Source organism: Engraulis encrasicolus, chromosome 7 (genome assembly GCF_034702125.1).
Source record: "Engraulis encrasicolus isolate BLACKSEA-1 chromosome 7, IST_EnEncr_1.0, whole genome shotgun sequence".
Classification (NCBI taxonomy): Eukaryota; Metazoa; Chordata; class Actinopteri; order Clupeiformes; family Engraulidae; genus Engraulis; species Engraulis encrasicolus.
In genome coordinates, this window is record NC_085863.1 from 47,276,308 (window position 1) to 47,288,807 (window position 12,500).

The following is a 12,500-nucleotide window of genomic DNA, read 5'->3' on the forward strand; positions in this document are numbered from 1 at the left end:
GCATGCAATTGATGATCATTATAATGCCATAACTAATGGCGATATTGCTTAGCTTATTTTTTGCTTTATTTTGCTTTACATTGTTTATTCATTTAATTTAATCATATATTTTGTTTTGCTATACTTTTCCTGCCAAAAATTGGCATTGCCATGCCATCTACATAATCAAAGTATTTTAATCTATATATATAATCTATATTTAGAATGGCATACAAAAAGCCAAAGACATTATAAAGTATAAACTATACAACAAGAATACTACATATCTGTGTGTGTCATCTTCAAAAAGTGTGTACTTGTGGCCTGTACATGAGGACGCAATGGGCCTAGTCACTGACATTCACAGGGCATGCCACTGAAATATCATGGCCTTTCATTCGGGTCAGCTGTAAATGGTCCAGGTCCCATAGATGTGTTGCGCATGTCAACCAGCAGGCATATGTCTGGGCTTGCGAATGATTTTTGGAACTTGATATCTGCATTGCTGCAGGCCATGTGTAGGTTATTGGCTCATCTGACTTTTATTTTGTACACATTTTTACATTGAACTCTATGTTCAATTGATGAATCTCATTTAAGCATTTATGTGACTTTATCAAGACTCATCTTCAATTATTTTTTAACTCACAACTAAACGGCTCATTCTTCGAAACCGGCTGTATTTCATAGAGGAGGAAACGGATCATGTGCTGTTGAAATGACACTGTAGCCCAATTACGCAAATGATTCGGCACTTTGTAGCATAGGCTACTGTTACAACTTCACTTTCTGCTCGCCGCGCCTAACCCCGCCCACTTCTCCATATTAATAAGGACAGGTTTTTAAAATGAGCTGCCGTGTCACTGTCGGGTGGGTACCAGCTGCACTACTTGAAGGGACCGTTCCCCTCTTGTCTTTCTCTGTGCTGTGTTTACAAATTGGTGGATAATGTCGAAGCCGTTGTCAGACCACGAGAAGAAGAAGCAGATCTCCGTGCGCGGCCTAGCTGGAGTCGAAAATGTCGCTGACCTCAAGACAAACTTCAACCGCCACCTGCACTTCACACTGGTGAAAGACAGAAACGTAGCCACAAAGAGGGACTACTATTACGCTCTCGCGAACACTGTGCGTGATCACGTCGTTGGAAGATGGATCAGGACACAGCAGCACTACTACGAGAAAGACCCCAAGGTGAGTTTTAAAAATGGTGTAGTAATTGTAAACGTAAGGGATTCTACTCGAAAATTACCTTTAAAATAAACTAAACGCTTGAGTTAATTACTCATGCATTGGTAATGACAGCATGTAATAAGCATTGAGAAAGTGAAGTCAGTTGCTGGCAATGCTGGACCGGTTTTGACCTTTGACATTGTACTCTATGTCCTGAGGATCAAGGAACAGATTACATTGCTGTCGTAGTGGCTGCAGATGAAAGCTGGACGCCTTTGTCAGGAGGTCTGCTGTGACCCCTGGCCTTTTCAGGCAGCTCTCCAGAAATGTGAAAGAGAACTTACACCTTACACTAGGCCCTACATGATGATCACTGAGTACCTTGGATGAAATAAAACCTCAGTGGTAGTAGGCTATCCTTTATGAGCAAATCAGTTGACATTACAACACTTTTTTGAATTTTGGATCTGGGAGCAATATTGGTAATTTATTTCTCATCAGCTCCTGTGTCGTTTATATATTTCAGCCTCACAGCCCTTCGCTGGAGATCCCATTCACTATTTGCTGAAACGCTTAACTACATCATAACAACATTGCAATGACATTAACAAGAGCCTGTAATATGAGATACGGTAGCCTAATAAGAGATGGTAATACTTGCTCTTTACCATTTTGGTGACAATATGATTATAACAGAGGCTTTGCATGAAAGGGTTAAGGTATACAGATGTATTTATTAAAGCTTACTTAAACTTTAAACCCAGACACAATATTCTGATGCAGACAACCGTTTTACGTCAATGTTGCACACGGGCACCACATTTGTGCAATTCATGGGAGAAGAAATATTGAATTTCATATGATCTATTCAAACAAGATAGTGCTGTGCAAGCCATATTGAGTGATGCCAATGGCACTCTAGGAAGAAAGGTCAAAAGTGACGACCCCAAAAGAAAGGGCATGGTTGAAAACTATCCTCGCTCAAGGTTAGCACCTTTAGAAGGTTGGAACAGATGCCAGGTCACGTTTGGTGCCAGATTTTACCACCATGTCAATTGCCTGCAACCATATGTATGTTGAAAATGAATTTCAACAAGTATTCCAAGTGACATCAGAATATGTCAAGTTAAATTGACTTTATTGTCACTTTCTTAATATGCTGAAGTCATAGAAGAAATTGATATCTCTTGTCTTGAATTGAATTGCTGCTCTCTATCCCATTCAAAGGCATAGACATACACAGGACTGACATTAGCAGGTCAGATATTAATTACGTTACACTCTGTTATTGGTTCTATCTTGACCTTTCAATTAGTAAGGGCGGTAAGTTGGGAGAAAGTCCCAGACAGTTTTCAAGCTGGTGATGTGCAGTCCTAAACCTAATCCAGACAAATGGTTAAATCACTTCACAGGGGAGACTTCAATTTAGCACATGGTTTGTACTATAGGTGTATTATTGTGAGCTAACTATTCCCAAGAATCATTTATATGCCTTGTGTGGAGAAGCTTTGTTGAAGTCAGATGAAGAGACAGTGGAAGAGTGTAGCAGCAGGGTGATAGTTTGTTCAACAAGACTATCTGTCACTCCAGATTGATGGCAATATCTGTAATGACAGTGACATGTGTGGCATGGCATTCAAGGGAACATTGGTCAGGTGCACGTTTTTCAATGTGCTTCCGATTGTTAGTGAATCGTATCTATGGCAGGTATAGGAATTATTTTCTTTTACATGATGAAATATGCACAAGACTTTCATGAAACTCTTTCATTTCATGAATACAACATCATAAGTGCAATCATTTTAAGTTAATAGCAAAAAAAAAAAACAAGTTTAAAGTTAAAAGCAAAAAATAGTTTATGGCTCATAGATTTTATGATGACTGTGTACCATAGTAACTGAGTTGTGATCAATGTGCAGTAACATTTGCCAGTGACCTCGGATAGGGTTATTTTTGCTCCCGTCAAAATGCCACTGTTATGCAATACCCCTGACCTTCCTCTGCTCTGGTCCCACCAAGCAACCAACCAACTCACCACCCTCTACTGCCCCCCAACTCTCAGCCCAACTACCCCCACCCCCCCACGCCCGAACAACTGGCCTGCCTCTACTGCCCCCCAGTTCTCCCCTCCGCCGCTACACTCTCACCCCAACCACCACCCTACCCCCACCAACCACGACCAACTGGCCACCCTCTACTGCACCCCCCCCCTGGCTCGCCATTCCTACACTCCAACCACCCACCCAACCCAAACCCCAACCACCCCTCAGCAACTACCACACCCAACCCCCACACCCCAGCGCCCCTTACCCACACCCCCGTCCTCCCTCTCCCTCTCCCCCATGCTGTTGCAGTAAGTCACTGCAGTCTCTATCAGGCACAGCTGAGGAGGCTGGAAATGTCAAAGACTCACAGCTAAAACTCCTCGCGCCCCACAGAGACCGATAATAACCCCGGTTGCCACACACACACACACACACACACACTCACACACACACACACACACACACAATCACGCACACACACACACACACACACTCACACACACACACACACACACACACGCACACGCACACACACACACACACACACACACACACACACACACACACACACACACACACACACACAGAGAGACACACACACGTACACAGTCTGTCAGCAGAGCAGATAGCGGAGGAGGCCTTAAAGTGAATGCTGCAATCTCACGTCTTCGAAAAAATCTCATTGATGGCTCGAAGGCCGGACGCCATTGTGGCAAAAAACGCCAGACTAGGAGGCACCCTTGCATTTCAAACAGCAGAAGCAGCAACAGAGAGTAGTTAAGGATTTATTCATCTGACGTAAATAAACAACTGTGACCTTCTCTCTGTCTCTGTCTGTCTCTCTGTTGCGGCAGTCAGGCCCGCTGACAGCTTTCACCGGGCCTGGGAACAAAATGATCTGAAAGCCCCCCACCCCCCCCCCAAAAAACGAAACAACGCAATACATATAATGTAATGGGGTCCCAATTCTGGACCCCACTCTCCCTGGGCCTGTGACAACGGACCCGTTTGTACCCTATCTCCTGTCGGCGGGCCTGGAAGCCTTTGCTTTTTTTTTCTTTCTTTCGTTTTCTAACCAAGTGATTTATCAGGAGTAGGAGCAGGCTGTCTGAAAGGGTCTGTCAGGATATTATGGTCGTGCTTTGCCGAGGGCACACAGACAAACCGCACAAAGACAATTTCCTCTGACCCTGGGGGACTCTCTCTATTCACCTACAACACTAGAAAAGAAAAGACAAAAAAACAGTCTGTCTGTCTAGGACATGGATCCAGTGTGTCATGGCTGAATGCAGTCTACCATGTGTTGTTTTTTGTTTTGTTTTGATAAATGATGTAGTATCAACATTATCCAGAAGCTAATGTTTTACATGAGCTACCTGTCGTCGCAATAAATATGTTACGTACGTTTAGCACTTAGCAAGACTACTGGACCAGTGCAGAGGTTTATGAGCTGTGTGAGCGACATGCAGACGCGACAATTTATGTTGTCGTGTACAGACACGTATTCGGCACAGAACATTAGTCAAGTATGTCATTACGGGAATTAGCCCAAGTCCTCTGAAGATACAGTATTACGAGGAGGCTGAGAAATGAGCTGAAACACCAGCACGGTTGAGTGGAGGAAGCTGATTAGGGGGGGCTATTCTGGTATACGCGGCGGCAGCAGTGAAGGGGAGAGGATTTGACTGCTGCTGCTATGGTGGCGATGGTGATGTTGAGGCTGAGGCAGGGTCACATCATCATAAGCTATTCTAATGAGAATGTTCCTGCTCTAGGTCTCTCTCTCTCTCTCTCTCTCTCTCTCTCTCTCTCTCTCTCTCTCTCTCTCTCTCTCTCTCTCTCTCTCTCTCTCTCTCTCTCTCTCTTTCTCTCTCTCTCTCCCTCCCTCTCTCTCTGACTTTCTCGCTCTATCTCTCTTTTCTGTATCTCTATTAATGTTCTTAGAGTATGCTTGCAAAAACTCCATTCTGTAGTTGGTACAATTGTTAAAAGCTCAACTGTATAGTACATGAGGCATTGTAAATGACAGATATTTTGAATTTCTCTCTCTGTCTCTCTGTCTCTCTGTCTCTCTGTCTCTCTTTCTCTCTCTCTCTCTGTCTCGCCTCCTTTAGAGGGTGTACTACCTCTCCCTGGAGTTCTACATGGGTCGCACCCTTCAGAACACCATGGTGAACTTGGCCCTGGAGAATGCCTGTGATGAGGCCATGTACCAGGTGGGTGCTTCCTCAGCATGGGGTGTCCAGTCCAGCCCAGTGATGGGTAGCCTCGATTCAGAAGCTGCTATCCTGCAATCCTGTCAGTCAGAGAGGAGCAGTTACATGCACAGAGCATCCGCTAAGTCGGCGTGTAGTCGCTATTGTGTTGCCAATCAAGTTTGATTTTCATACATATTGCTTCTTACCATGTCCCGACAGCTCATCATATTAATTTGTTGCCACTTCACACAGTCTAAATAACATTATTCAAATAAAACTCTCCACTTAGTCCACTTATTGATGATTCCCCTAAAAGCTGCTATCCATTGTCCACGTGCCCAAATCGGACAGTTGGGTGGGTAAAATCAGGTCTTGGAATATGTTGCACTGGATTTCAGCTTCTGAATCATGGTTGCGTATCACTGGTGAACCCCAAGTTCAGAATTTGAATATCAGAAAACCCGGGAGCAATTTGGATTCACCCAGCGATTGCCTGGTTGAATGATTAGGCCCTACCTGGTTAAATTGGATATATAAAAGCAGGTAATTTGCAATATTTGGGGCTGGATTGTAACTGAATCCAGGTTTTCCCATCACTGCTACTCTGTATAGCCACCGTTGGCAGCCAAATGGCAGCCAACAGGTTAAGGTGCCCCATGTAACTTGTGTGACTTGTGTGTGTGTGTGTGTTACAGATGGGTCTGGAGATGGAGGAGCTGGAGGAAATTGAGGAGGATGCCGGTCTGGGAAACGGTGGTCTGGGTCGTCTGGCTGGTATGTTGAATACTCTGCCATGTCCATTCTTTCAATTCCTGGAGTCATTGTACGAATTCAAAGTGAGCACTTCTTTAAGGTGCTATAATTCATAGTATAAAGGTGCTATATTTAAGGTGCTATAAGGGAGTTTTTCCTCACCCCTGATGCCACCAGGGGCCGCACCTGAGCGCCCAATCTCTGTATGACTATCTATGACTTATGATAGGCCCAGCCACTATGGACCTTACACATCTAAGATTCCTGGTCCTAACCTACGTTGACCTTATGACTCTACATTCTCTGTCTATCTCTTCTTCCTCTGCCTTCCTGCTTTTTCTGCCTCTCCTCTATACCTCTCCTTTTAAATCTATCTCTAACAATGTTTTTTCCCATTTGTTAAGCACTTTGAGTTACATGCCTTGTATGACACAGTGCTATACAAATACAATTATTATTATTATTATTATTATAATTTATAGTATAAAGAATTGAGGCCAAAACTGTTTTTATAAAATCAAGATCAGGATCCTGTTTTTGAAAATATTATCATAAGTTGTGAAATATGAAGGCACTTCTTAAAGGGGGCAAGTGTTGCTAATGGTTTCCTCAGAGCCATGAAATTCAGAGTTGTGACAATCGGGTACAGGAAGTCAGTTGGTGACAGGATTCACGTAGATTCAAACAGTACGACGCAGCTTTTCTTTCGCTAGTGACTAACACAGAACCACTACATATCAATCAAAGATGATGTGAAAATGAAGTAAAATGAATAATGTTTACCTTTACTGCACTTTCTGTGTTCAATGCTAACTTCCTGGAACTATTTTGGAACTATGTCAATGGCGGTCAGTGTGTCAAAAGCTCCATGAGCCTAGCCTGGTTCTCACCAGAACTCTGTGTGTGTCGCTATGGAGCCCTTTGTGGAGCTAATCAGAGCTTCACACACAATTAGAGGTCTGGAACACTGCAGGAATCCACATCTTGAGCCAGAAAATAGACAGAGCATTAATTGCTTCAATACCAATGGCAGCTGGCATTGAGGAGTCACAGGACAGATAATATACTATATTGACTCTTTAGATTAACAGAAAAGGTTTTTGAAGGAATTTGTTGGTGGCGATGACGGGCAGAATGATACTCGTGCTCTCCCAGACTTAGTAGTGGACCTAGTAGTGGAGCTCACAAAGGTGCGCGGATCTACAGGCCGGGTGAGAGCCAGGCAACCATGAGCCGCCATCTTTGTGTGAAAATGGACCACATGGTTCCATGGCTCTGGGTTTCCATTGATGTGGTGGTTTGTTCTGCTGCCTGCGTTTTCCAGCCTGCTTCCTGGACTCCATGGCCTCCCTGGGTCTCGCTGCCTATGGCTATGGCATCCGCTACGAGTTCGGTATCTTCAACCAGAAGATCTCCAAGTCTGGCTATCAGGTAATCATTCATGATCCTAATACAAATACAACTAATGATGATTATTATTATGGTTATTGATGGTAACACTACTACTACTACTACTACTACTATTACTACTACTACTACTAATATTTATTTTATTAATAATAATAATAATAATATGCTGTATATACTGACCTCTTTCCATTTTGTGGTTTTAGCTGTATTAATCAACTTCCCTGAACACAGCTGACCAGTAGTGGAATCTTTGTATCATATATATGTATATATATAATCAGGGTTCTAAACTAACACCCGCCAACCAGCCAATTTCTGGTGAAAATTCAGTTTTGCTGGTAGAAAAAAATACCTACCATGCACTTTGACTGATAAGTATATACAGTATCAGTCTGAGTATTCCTATTTTGTTGCTAGTAAGATTTAACATCTTCTAGCCAAATTGGTTAGTGATGAAAAAAACGTTTATTCATAGCCCTGTGTATTATAATATGAGATGTAATATGTGAATAATATTACATATACTATATATGTATATATCATATATATTGACAATCAACCATGTGTCCAGATTGAGGAGGCAGATGACTGGCTGCGCTATGGCAACCCTTGGGAGAAGGCCCGTCCAGAGTACATGAGGCCAGTCCACTACTACGGCAGGACAGAGCACACCCCCGACGGCGTCAAATGGGTCGACACTCAGGTGAGCTGAGCTCACACAACACTGCAGTCAGAGAGGCTCGGTTACATGCACAAAGTTGGCGTCTAGTCACTATCGCTTTGCCAATCAAGTTCAATTTTCAAACATATGATGCATTTCACACATACAGCATGTCCCAACAACTCATTATATTAACAATTCATTGCCACTTCACAAAGTTTAACCGGATCACACCACACTCTCGATTAAAAGGTGCAAAACATAAACAAAAACTGTGTAAAATTGAAAGAAAAATGTCTGCACATTTAAATCCCCTTTGTGTTTTTTTTAATAATAGGCCGAGCTTTCGGTCTACTGACCTTCTAACTGAGCCCTGAGGAAGGTCAGTAGACCGAAAGCTTGGCCTATTAAAAAGAACACAAAGGGGATTTAAGTGTGCAGACATTTTTCTTTCAACTTCACAAAGTTTAACATAATAGCATTCAAATTGTATTCAAATAAAACTCTCAACCTAGTCAACTCATTGATGATTTCCCTAAATCTCCCCCCACAATGAGTATGGCGGTGGCTTGATTTTGGTGAAAGCGTGAAAAAATGCTTGCAAGAATTGTGGTTTCAAAGGGAATATTTTCAGTATTCAGTTTAAAACAAGTTCCAGAATGTTCTATCGTTCGCATGTGCGGAACAGCGTTGTGCCTCCGGAGTAATATTTCTGCAACATGGCTACATTTGGGATGTATGATGAGTTTACATGACTATTGTCCAAATCGAATACTGCCACCATTACATTTAAAATCACAATATTTCTCGCGTGCAACTGCACTCAATCAATAACTCTGGGGACTGTGGGTTAGGATCCATCTATGAAGCAAGTTTTGTCCCCAATCGATAACACTGCTGTTTGAAAGACCCTTTTAATGCTAATTACCACGGTTGTAGCCTTTTCTTTCTCTTTTCCCTTTCATAAATAATGTATCTGCTTTAAGTATACTGTATGCACAATTTACTGTATGCATATTTTATGTAAAGCGCTTTGAACTGCCAAGGCACAAATTGTTCATTTCAAGTACATGTTGCCATACAACCCCCCTGTTGCCATGCAATGCATCTGAAATTCTACACAAATGGGCGTGAAATCTCACAGGACCAAGGAGGAAATGAAAGTGGTCACAATATGTTCTGCACTGCTGTAGTTAATTGTAAATCTCCTCGTGTCAGTGTATGCATGCTGTCAGCGTAGGATGCGAAGGATGCAGGATTGATTTTCTTTCCTTTGATTGTATCATGCGGACAGGTTGTTCTGGCCTTGCCATATGACACTCCAGTGCCTGGATACAGAAACAACATTGTCAACACCATGAGACTGTGGTCTGCCAAGGCCCCCTGTGAATTCAACCTGAAAGACTGTGAGTCCACATCTAACGTGGGGTGGCGTCGTGTGTACGGCATTCATGTGTGACAGTAATGTAACCTTTTTTTGTGACTAATCGCACTTAGCATGAATTCCTGGGTAGAGGTGTTGATCCTACGTAGGTGCAGAAAGTGAAAACCTTCCCATATTTTCTTTTTATCACGTGTCTTCACTTCACTTCAGTTCAAGTAGCTTATATATTTGTTTTGTAGGGCTGTAACGATACACTCAACTCAAGATCTGGTGTTCGTGTCACGATATTTGACCTGAGGTTTGATACACCCCACGGTTTTTAAAATGTATATTCAAAAAATTAATTAATTGGCTTTTTTCACATTCGCCAACTTTGTAAAATACAGTTATAAATAAAACATTCTGGAATGAAGTGTAACAACTTTGAAAGGGCATGTCACTATACTGCCCTCTTGCGCGGTGATACAGTATTGCCATTCTGCGTAACGCTTTTTTGAGTGTTTATTGATGATTGCATTGATGAGACCTTATTGGATCCAGTTTGGGGTAGGGTTTTCACTTTCCTAAACCTGGTTAGACTCTTTCAAGACACCACAAATACATTTAAAAAAGTGTATTAACAAATGATAGAGCTTTTTGCCCTGACAACCTGCCTTTTTGTAATGAGTCTTTTGGTAATGAGTCTGTACTGATACTTACTTAAGATTCATACTCAAAGCAACACTAAGTATGTATGTTGACTATTTTCAACCTCAGAATAATCATATTCACAAAGCTGTCACAATGAGACTCCATGGCGCAACAGAGGCAGCACACTGCTGAATGTGCTTTGCTACCCACCACATGGACAACACTGTTGCTGCGCAGGGCGTTTGGAGGAGTTAAGCTTCTCTGTCTAGGACTCTGTGAGAGACAGACCCGCCGGGTGACCAAACAAGAGAGCTACTTGGTGTTGCTTCAAGAATAGTCCTTTTTTGTGCACAGTAAAAAAGCAGTGTTAACACATAGTCACTTTAACATCTTGGGTGTATATGGTCTCAGAATAATCTCTAAGTGTTGAATAAACACTGTGTTTTACTGTGTGCAGATCTGAATGCCAATGGTGATAACTGGATGTGACTTCTAACTTGTAACTTGTCCAGATTTTGTACTGTTTGTGTCATGCTACTCACCAATCTCTTCTGCTGTGTGTGCTGCTGACCCATTTTTTGTTTTATCTCTAAAGCCCATCGTAACCTAGCTGTCTCTGGCATGGCTCCTATCTGCCTGCATGTGAGGGATGTGCTTAGAGAGAGCGAGCGAGCGAGAGAGCGAGTGTGTGCTCTGCTGTGCGGGGAGTGTGCTCTGCCGTGACGTGATGTGCAAATGCTGTGCAGCGTTTTCCCGCTTCGTCGAACACTGAGCGAGAATGAGGTACCTTGCTTCCATGCTGGCTACAGTAATGAGGCCTTCCATTTGTCAAGTCAGTGTGGAGTAGAGTTGCCTGCCAGCCCGCTAATCAGACGATAAGACAGGCTACTTAGGACTTATTTACTTACTCTGGCTCTCACCGACTTTTCGCCTACTGCAAGGTTGTTGGTGCTCCTCGAACCGTTCACAAAATGGGTAATTTCAGGCAGTTTGCCTGTGAATGGGTCTATTTGAAAAGGCCCGGGCCTGCTATCTCTAAGAGTTAAAATATATTTTAAGACAGAGCCTCGGCCTAATCTAGTTAGTGTTATCAGGCTGATTATGCTTAAATTACTTTCTTTCTCTTTTGCATTGTTAAAATTTATAGTCTGAGAGCTATTGGGCCTTTTATGGAGGGTATTTTCTATTAAAAACCATCCATTGGTGGAAGGAGCCCAGACTTGAATTCATCAATTTTTAATAAGGAGATATATTAAAACCATTATTATTATATTGATGAAACTGGTCGAGGGAAACAATGAGGAGTGTTTTTATAATGATGTATTGGACTCAGCCAAGTATTTGCTTAATTCGACCCATTTTAAGCAAAATAGTAGGATTAAATAGGAATAAAACATGTGAATGCAGATAATATTGTGACATACCTTAATATACAATATGTATAGTTCCCTATGGGAAGTTAATTCCACATGGGACTCTTTTTGTGGTAGCATGCAGTTAAGGTATTATTCCCAAGGGACTGTTATCCAGTACTTCAATTTGCTCCTCTCCTCAAATTCAATAGTGTTATGTTTTGTAGAACTGGACATAGGATGTAAAAAAATCTCTCTGTGTTTGAACAGTCAACGTTGGTGGTTACATTCAGGCTGTGCTGGACAGAAATCTGGCTGAGAACATCTCCCGCGTCCTGTACCCTAATGATAACGTAAGCCTGGTCTTCTCTTCTTCTTCTTCTTCTTCTTCTTCTTCTTCTCTTCTCTTCTCTTCTCTTCTCTTCTCTTCTCTTCTCTTCTCTTCTCTTCTCTTCTCTTCTCTTCTCTTCTCTTCTCTTCTCTTCTCTTCTCTTCTCTCTCCCTCTCTCTCTCTCTCTCTCTCTCTCTCTCTCTCTCTCTCTCTCCTGCAACATGTCTGGCGGGTGTACAATCCCTCGTTAGCACAATACAGCACACAAAGTTCACAGTTCAAACCACACACACACACACACACACACACACACACACACACACACACACACACACACACACACACACACACACACACACACACACACACACACACACACACACACACAAAACACAAAACACACACACGCACACACAGACACAGAACTTTATACACTCTTATGCTGTTATGCCTTTACACCCGCACACACAGACACACACACACACACACACACACACTCCCACCCTCACCCACCCCTGTGTTGTCGTTGTGTTTCAGTTCTTCGAGGGTAAGGAGCTGCGTCTGAAGCAGGAGTACTTTGTGGTGGC

The 12,500-nt window shown here is 42.6% G+C and overlaps 1 protein-coding gene across 1 annotated transcript in view; it reads left to right on the forward strand.

Annotated features, from left to right (window-relative positions):
* The first annotated feature begins 837 nt into the window (after nt 1-837).
* The window catches only part of pygma (phosphorylase, glycogen, muscle A), a 31,544-nt gene continuing 19,881 nt past the window's right edge, over nt 838-12,500 (forward strand). The window contains exons 1-8 of the mRNA XM_063203738.1: nt 838-1,170; nt 5,309-5,410; nt 6,088-6,166; nt 7,470-7,576; nt 8,127-8,258; nt 9,511-9,622; nt 11,853-11,935; nt 12,451-12,500. The exon at nt 12,451-12,500 is cut by the window's right edge and continues 94 nt beyond it. Of these exons, the coding sequence (XP_063059808.1) occupies nt 928-1,170; nt 5,309-5,410; nt 6,088-6,166; nt 7,470-7,576; nt 8,127-8,258; nt 9,511-9,622; nt 11,853-11,935; nt 12,451-12,500 (908 nt within the window). The 5' untranslated portion in view covers nt 838-927. The remainder of the gene's footprint in view (nt 1,171-5,308; nt 5,411-6,087; nt 6,167-7,469; nt 7,577-8,126; nt 8,259-9,510; nt 9,623-11,852; nt 11,936-12,450) is intronic.